This window comes from Trichogramma pretiosum, unplaced genomic scaffold (genome assembly GCF_000599845.2).
Source record: "Trichogramma pretiosum strain Unisexual culture from Peru unplaced genomic scaffold, Tpre_2.0 scaffold48, whole genome shotgun sequence".
NCBI classification, from domain to species: Eukaryota; Metazoa; Arthropoda; class Insecta; order Hymenoptera; family Trichogrammatidae; genus Trichogramma; species Trichogramma pretiosum.
In genome coordinates this window covers 1,219,310-1,234,837 of record NW_019641228.1, presented here as the reverse complement: position 1 = coordinate 1,234,837, position 15,528 = coordinate 1,219,310, and the positions used below count along the sequence as shown (strand labels likewise).

General features: G+C 36.4%; 1 protein-coding gene across 5 annotated transcripts in view; it reads left to right on the top strand.

Annotated features, from left to right (window-relative positions):
• Positions 1–15,528, top strand: part of LOC106648228 (tau-tubulin kinase homolog Asator) — a 97,627-nt gene that overhangs the window by 5,934 nt on the left and 76,165 nt on the right. For all 5 annotated transcript variants that reach the window (XM_014364948.2, XM_023458330.1, XM_014364947.2 and 2 more), the window contains exons 2-4: positions 2,374–2,506; positions 6,577–6,724; positions 7,053–7,267. In XM_014364948.2, the coding sequence (XP_014220434.1) occupies positions 2,450–2,506; positions 6,577–6,724; positions 7,053–7,267 (420 nt within the window). In that variant the 5' untranslated portion in view covers positions 2,374–2,449. The remainder of the gene's footprint in view (positions 1–2,373; positions 2,507–6,576; positions 6,725–7,052; positions 7,268–15,528) is intronic.

The following is a 15,528-nucleotide window of genomic DNA, read 5'->3' as shown; positions in this document are numbered from 1 at the left end:
TTTATGATTTGACCTTCAAATGACCTCTAAATGACCTTTAGATGTCAACATTGAGTCAAAATGACCTTGAATTTGAATTCAGCGACTCTCAAAACATAAAAAAATATATTTTTCGGATTTTTATATCGCATTTTCTAAGTTTGACCTTCAAATGACCTTGAAGGTAAGGTCGTAGAGGTCATCTGACTTCAGATTTGAATTCAGCATCCTCAAAAACCTATGTAGGAATAGTTTCAGATTTTAAAACCTATTTTACATGATTTGACCTTCGAATGACCTTCAAATGACCTTAAATCGATCTGATGGCGAAAAACCGACGACGGATTCGGATTCAGCGACCCCAAAAACATAAAGTCTACTGGGTCCGGTCTCTGGGACTGAGCATTTTTTTTTTTTTTTTGTGCCTGTGTAATTAGCAGCTTAAGTCACGGCAAAGCGTGCCTTACACGTGAACTTTAGCCACGCAGTGCTATAAAAAATTTTATGCAATAGAATGGGAAAAGTGCATAAATAACAAGCATCATATCTCTCAAAATATCAGAAATTTTACCGTACATCACTATTTTTGGCTCCAGGTCAGAACTGAACTTTGCGATTACTTTCTTCGGGTGCTCGCAATCATCAAAAAATCACGACTACCCGAAGAAAGTCATTGCCGAGTCCTGATCCTAACCAAGTAATCATCTAGAGTAAGAGCGAAAGCAAGATTTTAAAATTGTGATTATATTGTACAACTACATTTTTTATTATGTTACTATAAATATAAGATATTAAAAGAACTTGAAAAAAATGCATATATGCACTTCTTATTAATATAACTGCTTCAAATTGTATAATCAATGAATAGCTCAAGTGGTAGGGAGCTGAACTTAGTAACCGACAGATCACCGGTTTAAGCCCAGGTCTCGGGGAACTTTTTCATTTCTTTAAAGTTTATAAGTAAATAAGTCTTATATAAATCTAAAAAATAATCTAAATTATTAAGTAAATAATTACGAAAATAACTGACAAGTTTTAATAAAAAAAAATCACCTGACGATTTTTTTCCACTCAAAATCCACGAGGATTTCACCACAAAAAAACGTCGTGGATAATCGAATATCCATGAGGATTTCCGTATATCCACAAGGGTTTTTGCGGAAAGCCGCGGGGATTAATAAAAAATCAACGAGGATTTCCGCGGAATCTTGACGATTTTTGTGAATTGTTTCTTGGTGTCTAAACAAATGCGGTTTTTGTCCGAATGTCTTCTCACACTTATTACATGCGAAATCTTTTCGACCTTCATGGACTATTTTTTGGTGTTTTATCAAATTGCTTTGAGTCCAAAATTTTTTTGTGCTTATTGTGCATGCGTAATCCTTTCGACTTTCATGGACTGCTTTTTTCCGCGGAAATCCTCGTGGGTTCATCAAAAATCAACGAGGATTTTCGCGGAAAGCCGCGTGGTTTCATCGAAAATCAACGCGGATATCTCATAAATCCTCGAGGCTTACGTACGTGGACTCTTTAAATGATTCATGTTCCTTCCACGTGGAATCAATGTCCGATCTTCGAGGAATCCCTGTATGATCCACGTGGACATCCACTCATTTTTTTTCAACTGGGCATTCTGAGCAAAAATATGTGCAGAGTAATGTATTCATATTTCAAAACGATAAAATTAATGGTTTTTCTTTAATCGTGTTAACCAACTGGAAAAATCTTGTTTCGAGAAAACAGTTGCAGCAGACAACACAAAACCGCTTATAGTATATTTTGTAACAAGTGCGCGAAGCAGTTGACTCATCCAGAAGTTGTTGTTGCAAAGACTCCTGGGTGAGTCAAATTCCTCGCGGACTAGTTGCAACCGATATTTTTTAACCCTGCTTGCAAGGAACTAGGGTTTTCTGACGATTAAGGTTAGAAAACCACACACGCACGCAGTGTTAAAAAAAACTTTTTAAAAAAAAAAGGGCACCTCGTATCCGGCCTTTGGCACTTTTTTATTAACCTCTTCTCAGACTCTGACTGCTGGCTTTTGGTCTTCTAAAGATTAAATTTTCCAAAAGTAGTATTTTATTCTTCCAAAATATGCTTTTAATTCTGGCCTATTCTCTTGATCGAACATTATCTTTAGAAATAGTTAAAGAAAAGGTTGAATAGGGAGTTGAAGTAATGACTTGGAAAATTTATGTGAAATACTTAAAATTAATAGCTCGTATTTATGTCTCTATTTTTCTGAATAACTTATACGACTTATAAAAGACTTTTTTATACGGATCCGCGTTTAACAAATGAGAAGTGTTTATTATGAAGAAAAAGTTATAATTTAGCGAAAATCCTATAACAATAAATAATAAATTTTTCTTAAAATGTAATAAATATTTTTAGATGACACATGATTTTCGTAGTGCAAAATTTTGCGTGTGCAGATGACAAACAATTTTATTTCAACATCTAAGTTGCAATGACTAGCGAAGATCTGTTGCAGCCAGGTCATGTTGTTAAAGAACGCTGGAAAGTGGTATGTAGATTCATTCTATTTCATTCATTTTATTTATATTTTATAATATAATAGGTAAATAATTTATCATAGTGTTAAAATTAATTTAATAGTATGAAATATTAAAAATTCAATCATCATATGTAAAATCGTTTCTATGAGATCAAAAAACTTGAAATATTTAGAGAGTTTTCAGGATCTCATTACCAATGAATGTTCAACCCGATACTTTCACATTTTATTATTACCCGGTTTCATACTTACAAACTGCATTGTAGTTTATGAGACGATTGTACTCTCAGCACATCCTCTTTTATTAGCTTAAGGAGATATAGAAGCCAGCCAAAAATATCAAAATTTCAATCCTGTTTTCTGAAACTTCTACTGAATATTTCTCGATAAGGCTCTATGGCGACCTTTATTTTGATGTTTTTAAGGTCGCCATAGAGCCATTAGGCAAATTTTTCAATAGAAATTTCAAAAAACTGGATTGAAATTTTAGCTAGCTTTTATATTCCCTTAAGGATGTTCCCTCAGACCTGCCCGACAAATTTGGGCATATGTCTAAAAAAAATCTGAAAAATTCATACGCTTTCCTTGACAAATTCTAAGACTTTTTTGTTCTTTTAAAATTTTTCGTAGAGTTCATGCTTATTGAGATAAAAAATCGCAAAGATTGTTAGCTTGAAATTGTTTAAATTTGAATCATTTATAGCTTGTGAACAATAGATTTTAGAGAAAATTTGCAAGAGCACTTTTTTGTTTAAAATGACCCTAAAAACCTTAAAAATTGGGTTTCAGGTCAAAAAGTTTAAATTTTTATTTTTGCAATGTTTTTACATTAACTTTTCTCAAAAACTGTTTGGTCAAGTTTTTCCAGTTTTTGAAGTAGGTTTCAGTAAATACTGAACAATCATCTCCTAGTTTTTGAAAAGATTTTATCGATGCGTTTTTTTATAAATCACACAAAATAACGTCTTTTCGACACGTTAGCATAGGGATCCCATGTTAAAGTACCGAACTTTGATTAATTATATTTCGGAAATGGTTTGGTTAAATTTCCTGAAATTTCTCACACATATGAAAAGCACTGTCAATAATATGTGGTTAAAATTTCAAAACCCTTTATCGATAGTCATTTTTTTGAGGGAACTACCTAAAGTAGAAGAATTATAATTATTATAATTAATTTATCAATGTTAAAGGTTTAGTTAATTTATATTAGTGGTCATTTATAAAAACTGTTACATACGCCAATAGCGGCGTTGTCGCAGACCAAATGTGTAATAATTGTTATTACTATTTTACTACCTGTGTTGCTGAGGGGAGAAAGGGAAATGAAATATTATAAATATATGATGGTAAACTTACAATTTATTTATTGACACTCGTTGGTGTTGCGATCGCTATCGCTTTGTAGAGGGCTCGCAGTCACTCTCAGTCACTCACACAAGTGCACTCGATTTGACTTACAAGGAGAGCTTTTCAGGTTTGGGTCATGGATTTGCTCCAAAATTTTGTGTCTCCTGGTACCCAATACTGAAGCTCCCTGTGCTTAGTTTGATCCAATGGGCCTTAGGGCCCATTTGGTAGAGGATTTTCCACATTAAGAAAATCTTTGTTATTTTCTATATCGAAATAGAAGTACTTAAACGAAAAAATGGGACGATCAAAAATTTTAAAATTTTTCAAAGAATCTGCTTGAATTTTTTCAAAATTTTTGGGACCATCTACCACTCTCTTAACGAAGTCCTAAAATATACTAAAAAAAGCGTCAAATTTGGGCCTCTTGAATTAAGTGATAGATGGTCCCAAAAATTCTGAAAAAATTCAAGCAGATTCTTTGAAAAATTTTAAAACTTTTGATTGTCCCATTTTTTCGTTTAAGTACTTCTATTTCGATATAGAAAATAATAAAAATTTTTTCATAATGTGGAAAATCCTCTACAAAATAGGCCCTTAGGCCCATTGGATCAAACTAAGCACAGGGTGCTTCAGTATTGGGTACCAAGAGACCGCAAAAAAATTTTGGAGCAAATCCATGACCCAAACCTGAAAAGCTCCCCTTGTTAGTATGATAGTGTACTAACGCTTGCTCACGCACAGCAAGTTACAATGAAGTTACAGTATAGTCGTGCGAATACTACAAGTATTCATCTTTACAAGATTTGAATTGTTATATCGATATCGCGTACAAGTCAAGAGTTATGTGCTTTATTAAAATCATCGTACCACAGAGAGGGCTCCTCTCATTTTCGAGCCTTTTTATACCCCTTGGTCTTCTATCCCACCTTTGAGGCTGTTTTGCAACAACTCCGAGGGGGCGGCTTGACTGTTGGAAATAGATGACTATTTACCTTGATCTGCCTTCACCATGTTCTGTGCACGTGATGGAGGACTAGTTCTTTTTACGACTTTTCCTCGAGAATCTTATGCAACATACTCTTTATTCGCGCTTCCACGCGATCGTTGGCCTTCCCAGGGTTTTACCGATCCTCGCATAATAAATATCTACATATCAAGTGGCTAGAGTTTTATGGTGCACCCGCGCATCTGTCGATCGACACAGTGACGACCTCTGCGCGTTCTTGCGAGCCGTGCTCGCTCAATTCTTTGTGATGATCTTAACTGCTTTGAAATTGACTTATTGAAAAATATGTATAGTAAAGGACTATATGGGAGGATCTAACAAAACATAGTATGTATTCAGGGAAAATTTACACAATATTTTAAAGATATCTATGATTAATTAGAGTTTCGTACACGAAAGTGACAAATGTCGTGTACGAATTTTCAAATGCCAAACCTTTATATAAATTTTTTTATTAGGAAGCCATTTCCCAATATATTAGCAGCGGTTATTTAACCATATTAGCCTTTAAATAAAATCGACATGAAACTTAATCACTTATTATTTTCCTGGTAATAATTTAATGTACAATCGAAACTATCGTAATGCTTCAATGTCTACTTTAGGTAATAATGATAAATGCAAACCATTATATACGAATCATATTGCGACGGAAGAAATTGGAAGAGTGACAATTTATTTAAAAAAATACGATTTTGAATCTTGAAAAAAACTGACTCAAATTATTTTTTATGAAAGAGACTCGAACTATGGCCTTTAACATCTATAAGTGTAGAATAACAACCTTAAATTTTAAATTTCGTGAGTGGAATTTGAAGATTCAAGAACGTTTTTTTCTAAAGTTAATCGCTTATGAGTAAACATTATCAAATTTTTTTAAAATTTTTTTTTCGAAAAGTGTATTTTTATGTGTCCTCCATCTTGAATCTTTACATTCCACCTACAATACTTAAAACTAAACCTGTTTACGGTATTGTAACTTCAAGTATATCAGTCCACCGGAATCTTCAGTGTAGGCTTCGAGACTACGAATTGTTATACTCTGAAGAATTTCAAGGATTCCAACATGCAAGATATGATAAGGGCTTTGCAGCAGTCATAGCCTAATTTAACATCAGCCTTTTGTGCTTCCGTATTTTTGTACTTTTTATTTATATGAATTTTTCAAAAACATGTATTTGATCCATGTTTTTATCGAACCCGAAAATATCTCATGGTTGCCCAGAATGTACACTATAAGGCGATTGAACAAACGTAAACACAGTGAATTCGGGGCCTCGGACAATGCTAGTCTGCATACTATTGTTATTATTGACGCCTATGTTATACACACAGGCAGTCCGACTTCGCTGTGTTAACGTTTGGAGGTTGTTTCAAATTCAATCGCCTGATAGAGTACTGATATGACCCAAAGACCCGAGAAAAGTTAATTTTAACAAATAAGTTGCTTTTTACGAGTTTGATGAGTATACTGAAACTTTATCATACTAAATTAAACTTATCTAAATTAAACGTCATTGATCAAGTACTAACATTTCTTTTTTGTGAACAATGAAGCTATTAATTCAAGTTTCCATGTAGATTTATTACCTTATTTACGCTGAAAATTGAAAAATTGTTAAAAATGCGTTCTTTTTATTAAAAATGATTAAACTTGTATTTCTCAAACCTTGTTACTATTTATGTTATCATAATTCATATAAATCAATTATTTATCCAGATGAGGAAAATTGGTGGTGGAGGTTTCGGAGAAATATATGAAGGTCTAGACCTTATAACAAAAGAACAAGTTGCTTTGAAGGTTGAATCTGCACGTCAACCTAAACAAGTTTTGAAAATGGAAGTGGCTGTTTTAAAGAAACTCCAAGGTAAAATTATTTATTTCAACATAATTTATTATTTTCACTATATTTATCAAGCTTCAGGATCACCCGTTTAATTAATTCTCTTTTGATTCATGTTCGATTGTAAAAATTAAAGTAAAAAAAAAGTAAATTCTTCATATCTAGAATATTTATTTAAATTTAATCTAGAAATAACTTCGGAAATTATTTTTTAATACTTAAGGTTTAAAAAAATAATTATTATTGATTTCAAAAATTAAAGTTAACTATAAATTGTCAATTATAAAACTTACTTTAGTTTATGCTTCAATAAAAAGCAGTGAAGTAATGGATATTTTTTCCATTTAAACAGGTAAAGAACACGTTTGTAGATTTATAGGTTGTGGGCGCAACGATAGATTCAATTACGTTGTTATGCAATTACAAGGAAAAAACTTGGCTGAATTACGTCGTGCGCAACCTAGAGGAGCCTTTTCATTGTCAACAACTCTTCGTCTGGGACTTCAAATCTTAAAAGCAATTGAAAGCATTCATCATGTTGGTTTTCTTCATCGAGATATAAAACCGGTAAAAACACAGCATTATTTAAATTTTTATAAACTTGCATGAATAATATATTATTCTTAAGCTCATTTAAATCGGTAATATTTTATAATACGGATCAATAACGTGATAAATAGTTTCCATAGGAAGTCTATTTCAATCAGAGTTTATAAAGATCATATTAATAATAAAATATTAGTTTTTTTAAAGCTTGATAAGTTTTCTCTGACCCCCCACTTTTTAGAATAATAATTGCAATTGGATAAAAAAATAACTCAACAGCTCAGCGCGTTTCTCACCTGCTTTAACATAATAATCGATCACAAATAAATCTCCTGCATCCAATTAGATATTTCAGGAATGAGGTATAGCTCTAATTTGTCAACTTTTGCAGACTATTTGAATCACAATAGATCGAACTGGTTTCACATTTTACTACTTCACGATAACATGGCTAGTGAATTGTCTGTTGTATTATGTAGGGAACTCCGTCAATCAAATTTGAATTGATTTATAGCTATCTCTACCTACCTCCGCGAATTCACATTTTCAACACTTTTCCCTTAAAGAAATCAACAATATTTTTCATGACCCCATCCATTGCCGGGTGATATTGTGGTGGGATTCTTAATCTTATTCTACTTCGATTCAAATTAGTAATCTTAGGTCATTTTGAAAAAGAGTCATTTTAATAAAAGATATTTCTTCTACGATAAGGACTTAGAAAATTGCAACGAAAAGATCTTTTTGAGCATTGTCAAGGTCAAGGCAAAGTCCTTGGTCGTCTCTTTCAATTGACTACAAACGCGTTGCGTTGGTTCGCCATTTCTCCGATATCCGCGTCGAAACCAGACCACGGTTTAGTGCCGTCTTTTTCACTGTGTCCAAATGTTCTAGATAGATATTGTCCAGAACATTTTACTATGATTTTTTTATAAAAGACTATTTGGTAGCTCCAAAATCCTCCTAGCTCCCATCTGCAGGATAACGTTTTGAAAGACCTGCAAACAGTTAGGAGTTTGCAATACTACAATCTGACCCGATCACATCGCTCGTTACATCGTCATTGAGTCGGCTGATCTGGCTCAGATGGGTGTAGATTCCTTCTTGTACCTACATCAAACATCAGTCAAAGATTTTTTTCTGGGTAACCGCATCAGCCTTGTAGCCTAGATATCGGGGCCACACACTCACCACTTATGTGTAGAAGTGTATTGCCACACCAATACCTGCCTACTTTTTTTTCCTTCGAGTACAGATTGAGTCTCTTGATGTAGTAGATAGTTAGTGGTGTTTTTACATTGAATAGTTTAGCGGTGAGGAGAAAGAGTAGGGGAGAGCGGGGTGTGTTGGCATGTGAGGTAAGTTGGCAAAATGGAATATTTTTCTCCTTATCAGTGACTTGAACCGAGATGGTGCCAATACATACAAATACTACCTATTATGGTGTTTGCACTACTGATAGTATTATATCTATACAAGTTAGTGATATTAAGAAATATGAATTTTTGCCAACTTACCTCAAATGCCAACACACCCCATTCTACCCTAAATGAAATATTGTCAGGTATTACAGTTCAAAGTATGATTGCGAGCTTCATGGTATGAGTTCAAAAAGGATGGTCTTACGCATAAAAACAGTAAAATTACGGACAACTGACGGAGCGAAATTCATTTGGTGGGATATAGAATGAGCCATTCTGAGAAAAAAATTAATTTCTTTAGGCCGCAATGTACGGAAACAGAACTTAAGGGGGGAAAGGCACCTAAAATATAAAAAAAAAAAAATTTTTTTTCATTGACTTTTTTGATAGGATTTTTCCTCGGCTTTCCAGTGCCGTGATCGGAATTTTAAAATGTTAACTGTACCGTGATGTACAGGTTATTTAGTACCGATACTTTTACGATTATTTAGAAAAAATGAATGAAACGACTCAAAGATATATCGTGGCCAATCTGTCATGAATCTCGAGACTTTCATAAGTCCGTAGCGCCATCTATTGATACTCGTTTTATTCTTTGGTTAGAGTACATCCAGCAGAAATTTGTTTGTTTACACGGCTATAGGTGTACAGTAACGCCACCACTCGCAGCACGTGGGTTTCGGCATATCGTCTGTCTCTCTCTGTTTCGTGCACGAGCCCTGATCAAATGTCAACAACAGTCTGCTGAGTGCTGACTGCTTCTTGATTTTCCAATGGCTAAAAATTACATTTTTTCAAAGTGAAAAAAGTATATGTAGAGTGCAATTATATCTTTGCAACTCAACATAGTGTTTCATAATAAAGCTATGAAGAAATTTCAATAGCTTGTTATAAAAATGTGACATTTTTAGCAGTTCTAAATCAAGAAATACAGAAGTACATATGTAAATTGACATATATACCCCAATGTATATGTATGACACTGTATTTTATGTATGTGTATATGACTGTGTTATATATATTATTGTATGTTGCATGTGATGAACAAGATTAGTGATAATTGATCAACTTGTAGTGATTTATTTCCAAGTATCTGAACATTGTCCTTGTGGGTCCAATATGTTGAAAATTCAATTTGAATTACTGTTCTTTATCGTCCAAAAAGTTTTAAGCAGCCTCAGTGACATGAGAGTATCATTATGACATATATTGATGTATTTTGGTTTTTTTCAACTCTTGGGCAGTTACGTTTTATCTCAAAATTGCTTGCATGCCGTAACTTTTAATGAGAACCGTTTGAGCAATTGAGCTGAAACTTTCAGGGGTTGTTTTACATGTGAATGGCTACAAACGCAACTCCTTTCAAAGGTATTGGACAAAATTTGCACTTTTTTCAGGCTACATCCCTAGCATAATTGTATTTTATTATATAGTATTAATGAATAAATGTGCATATGTGGCTGGAAAATTGTGCATAACTAATTAAAAAATCTGAAAGTGCTTGCGTTTGTAACCACACATCTAATGATCAAAATGAGACCCCAAGGACTATGATTGAACCATCGGTTCTAGCTGGATCCTACGGCACAGGGGTACCTGTCAGGACTGTGGGCTTGCTTCATCGAGGAGAGTTCTATGGTGACTGTATTCCAAAAAAAAATTTTTTCTTCATAATTAATAAATTTTTCATAAATGTAGGTTTAAGGTACCTTTCCCCCTTAATATCTTCACCTGATTTGAAGAGGGTTTGAGAATTGTTAATCGAGAGCTTGTAAGAATGAGATTTGAAGTGATCGCGAGTATTTGGTGATGCACATTTAAACACCAGTGATCGAGTTATGTTTACTATTGCTGCTAAGGTTTTGGATTTTTGGGTGTCTAGTTTCTTATTTCAGAAATAAAACGAGTATAATTTTTAAAGTCTATGGCCGAGAATGTTTTATCAAGTATCTCTTTGACAGAAAGATTGAAAACTAATGGCATACCCAACAACAACACCATGCAGCTGTTCATCAAATGGTCAGTTGACTGCGCAGCGAGTTAGACGTGCTTGTGTGAGGCTTCAAGCAGTTTAGCAGTAGAGCTCTTAAAAACTTCAACCTCAGTCCGTATGCTGATTATGTCTGCGGCATTCTTCGCTGATCTGCGTTCATGAGGCTTTAGGCGTGTAGTCATCTCCATTATAGCTACTGCTATGTATTTCTGTAGCGAGTACCAGATACCAGAGCTAAGATTGGCTTGGTTAATTTTGAACCTGGATCGGTAGGAGTTTTGAGGGGGTTAGCATCTTCCATTCGAAACCTCTGTAACAGTTTATTGATGTAGAGTTCCTGTTTTACAAAAATACTGCCCTTGTTACGCATTATTTCCATACCTACAAAGTAGTTCAGATCACTAGTAACTATAGGGAACTTATCTTCAAGCGCTTTTACAACTTTTGTCAATATATTGACGTTCTTAGAGAAAACAATTCCGTCGTCGACGTACAACGCGAGATAAACTTTATTATTGTCTAAGACGCCTGTGTAGACGCACTTGTCGGCGTTGCTGCGAGTAAATCCCAAATTCAAAACAAAGTCGTTGAACTTTTGGTTCCAGCAGCGTCCGGACTGCTTTAGGCCGTACAATGCCTTGTTCAGTTTTAAAGCTGAATTGGGTTTTACTGGAGCAAGTCCGTCTGGAATTTTCATATAAATTGTTTCTTCCAGTTCGCTATTTAAATAGGCGGAACTTACATCGAATTGCGTGCATTTGAGGTCGTCGTGGACCGCTATCGCAAGAAGTACGCGTATGGACTCGTATCTTACTACCGGTGAGAAGGTCTCTTGCTAGTCGATCCCAGCTTCTTGCGTGAAGCCCTGTGCGCAAAGACGAGCTTTGTAGCGGGGAGGTTTGTCGCCGCTCTGGTTTTTTATTTTAAAAACCCATTTGTAGCCTACCAAGGTTCGATCGGGCGGCTCGTTCACAATATCCCATGTGTTATTATTTTCAAGCGCGCGCATCTCCTCATCGATCGCGTGTTTCCAGAGTTCGGCATCTGCACAAGTGAGAGCTTCTCGGTAGTTTTTCGGCTCATGATAAACTGTGACATTTGCCTGATATCGCTCTGGCGCGCGCATAATGTCTCGCGGATGTAAATTGCGGGCAGGCGAATCGGCGGCCTCCTGTGCTTCGTTTGCCAGAGACGGCAGATCTCGCATTAAAGCTCCATCGCGCGCGTCAACAAAGTCTTCGAGGTCGGATTCATGTTTTGACTCTTCACGTGGCTCGATATTCTCGGGTTCATGTAGGTCGTCGTTTCGTGTATCGTCGTTACCGAACGAAATATCTATTGTTGACGTTTCTGTACAGCCGCGCGATTGCTCGTGGAATTTAACGTTTCTTGACACTACAACACGCCTGGTTTCCGAGTCAAATAAGCGATAATTTTTGGAGTCTTTTTCGTAACCGACAAAAATTAGTTTTTTGGATTTTTTATCCCATTTCTTTCGGAAAATGTCTGGGATGTGTGCGAATGCATCGCAACCGAAAATTCGACATTTCGATTTGTGTACTCGGTACCGTTATCTGCGCGAAGAACCTTGGCATGACTTCCAAATTGATTTTTTAACAATTCGATATAATTTTGCAGTGCCTCGAATGTATCGCTTTTATGCTGCAAAAAGTACACTGTACGATACCCTGTGGCCTCGTCTTTAAAGAGAAGAAAAAACTTTGCACCTCCGACGGACGGAGTCTGCATTGGGCCGCAGAGGTCAGTGTGTATTACTTCGCCGGGCGTTTTACATACAATTTTTGCATTTTTAACGAACGAGTCTCTATGTTGCTTTCCGAGCGGGCATTTCTCGCAGAAGAATTCTATTTTATTTTGCACAGACAGTCCAAGCACGGCATCAGCGTTGATCATTTTAATTATATTTTCGCGATTGACGTGTCCGAGGCGCTCGTGCCACAAAGCTATCGGCGCGTTCGATGTATAGTTTACGTCGTGGCGATTAAAACGAGTTGCTGGTACAAAGTGCATTTCGATTAAATTATTGCTCAATTTTTAGCGACCAAATTTTTGTTCATCGCGGGAACATACAGTGCGTTACATATTATTCCATCCATCCATACATCATTCACGCATCGCTTAATGGCAACATTGCCTTGTCCTTCGACTCTAAGCTCTGCTCCGTCGCCGAGATAAACAGAGTTGTCGCGTGTCGGCAAGAAGTTTGAAAACCACTCGCGCCGGCAGCATATGTGACGCGAAGCTCCGCTATCGAGATACCAGACATCTTTCTCATCACAGTCGTAGGATAATGCGCGCGCGCGAAATTTCTCCAGTTTGGATTTATTACAGCTTCCGGCTCGTTGCGCAACTACAAATGCCGCGGTACGGGAAGAGTCGTCGTTTGAGCTCCTTTTTTTTGCTTTATTAGCGCGTTTTTTCGCGAAACAATATTTTTCAACGTGCCCTGGTTTTTTACAAAAGTTGCATACCGAATTTCTCTTCTCACTCTTCTCTTTACCGTTGACTTGATGATGATGTCCGTTGCTCCTTGGACTGATCGTGGTCGTTGCGAAGGCGCTAGTGACGTCGTCGTCGCTCGTCATCCGGGTCTCCTCTCGCAGTAGCCTCTCACGTAGTCTGTCGATGGATTGGTCCCCCTCGGGTACGCTGTCCCATGCTGAGATGAAGGCGTTATACTTCGCTGGCAAGGTGCTGATAATTTTAGCCATAATCAGGACCTCATGTACCGGCTGGCCGATGTCCTTGAGTTGATTTGCCAAGTTTTCAATTTTTGCTATGTGCTGCGAGACGGTGTCACTCGGTGACTTTTTGTACTCGTAGAACCTTGTCGTCAAAGCGAGCTTGTTTGAAGTACTCTTTTGCTCGTGGATGTTTGATAGCTTGGTCCACATTTCAGAGGCGATTGAACAATTTACCAGGTAGTCGAGCTGACTGTACTCCACTGCCGATGATATTACAAACATGGCTTTCGCGTTAGACTTCACCCATGACTTGACCGCGGCTGCGTTAGCGTTCTCGGCACCAGGCTCGGGTTTTGTTGTAGTCCCTTCGACAATATCCAGGATATCTTGGGCGACCAGTATGGCTTTAATTTGAAATTTCCATAACTGGAAATTCTGCCCATTGAACTTAGGGATGTTCCTATAGTCAGACGTACTGTCGGCCATATTTTATGCTGTGTGCCGTAAAGAGTTTGCTCCGCAAATTCGGACGGTAGAGAAAACACAACAAAAATTATTTCACAGGTGAAACAAATAAAACAGTATCTTGCACCACGTTTCACTCTATACGAATCTCGCTGGGCCCATAACCTGTAGCGAGTAGAGTGGTGAATGAAAAACGATGGTACTTTAATATAAACTGATTTATTTAAATATGTGAAAAAAGAAAAAATACAAATTTGGGACGTAGGTCCTTGCTCGTAAGCAGAAATATAAGTGAGAGCATCACAGGCTCCGACGCAGTGCTGTACTCAGCCGCGATCGCTCTTCCCCACCACACGCACACGACATACCATGCCCGTCGTAAGTTGGCGACAACGAAACTGCGAGAGCACACACACATGATACTACTTTTCGTATCTTAACAATTTCACTTAAATGCTCGCCAATAGAGCTAACTTTGTTATATATACTTCACTGTATTTTTACCTACATTGTTTCTTTTATACATTCAAAGAATGTATAGTTATTTCATTGCTGCTTTTTCTGCATCGATGTGCTATTTATAATTATAATTGTATTGTGTAACATCCGAATTAACAGTTATTACGTAGTTTATATATTTAATTCTTTATCACAGAAATGGTTAAGAGTTCAATTGAAATAATATGACGTTGACAAATTATATACTTTTTTAAATGACTTACATTAATTTATTCATCTCGATTTTATAACACACACACACACACAAAAGACTGGCTTCCTCTTAGCTCGGTGATGTCCCTCTCGTACGCTGCCCCGGACGATGGATAATCAAAATGATTTTCAGAGGAGTTGGAATCACTTGAACGCCTCGCGTATATATCAATGAATTTACTTCTCAAAAATTATTCACACTTTAACTTTTAAAAATGATGCTAGTACTTCCCAATAACTTTTTGAACTTTGACTTGATTTTTTTTGTAAGACTGAGATATTCGACTCTTGCACGAGCTCTGTACGGGTCGGCTGACTCTGGGTAACAAGGCCGATTCCTCGGGAGCGCGGCCTATTTACGTCACTAAGGTTCATTTCCTTTCACCATCTAACTTCTCGCCCGGTCCTTTCCAATTCTAAACTTATCAAAAGAAATGAGATAAATTCCGATCACGTGACCCCTCAGACTGCATCTGGATCGTAACAGACAATGTGTGATCGTAAACTTGTGTTGCGCGATAGCATCGTTTATTACCGAGTATTCTGGTCAATGTGCATGAGAAAGATAAAAAGGAGATCTTTATTAGAATTTACGAACGTTCCATATGATCAGCTTATTTAATCAGCTGGCCACATGGCCTCATCTCCATTAATATATTTACTTAGTTGATTTTTATTTCAGCGCAAATGAATGTTATACTCTTGGTCTTTAGACTAAGTTCGTGACGCGGACTCAAGTTTCTTTGATATCAGACTGATGTTACAGAACAATCACTATGCCTAGTATTTCTCACACATTTTTTTATATTCCTAAAATCAGAGTTTTATTGCAGTCTAATGGAATCTTTGGAACGTAGCAATATAAATATCTCCCGAACATGTGTGCTACAATCAATCGTTACATTACGCGGGAGTACTTAATTTACCTTTTATTATTTTTTTGTAAACATATTCGCGTAATGTGACAATTGCTTTGTATATGTATTT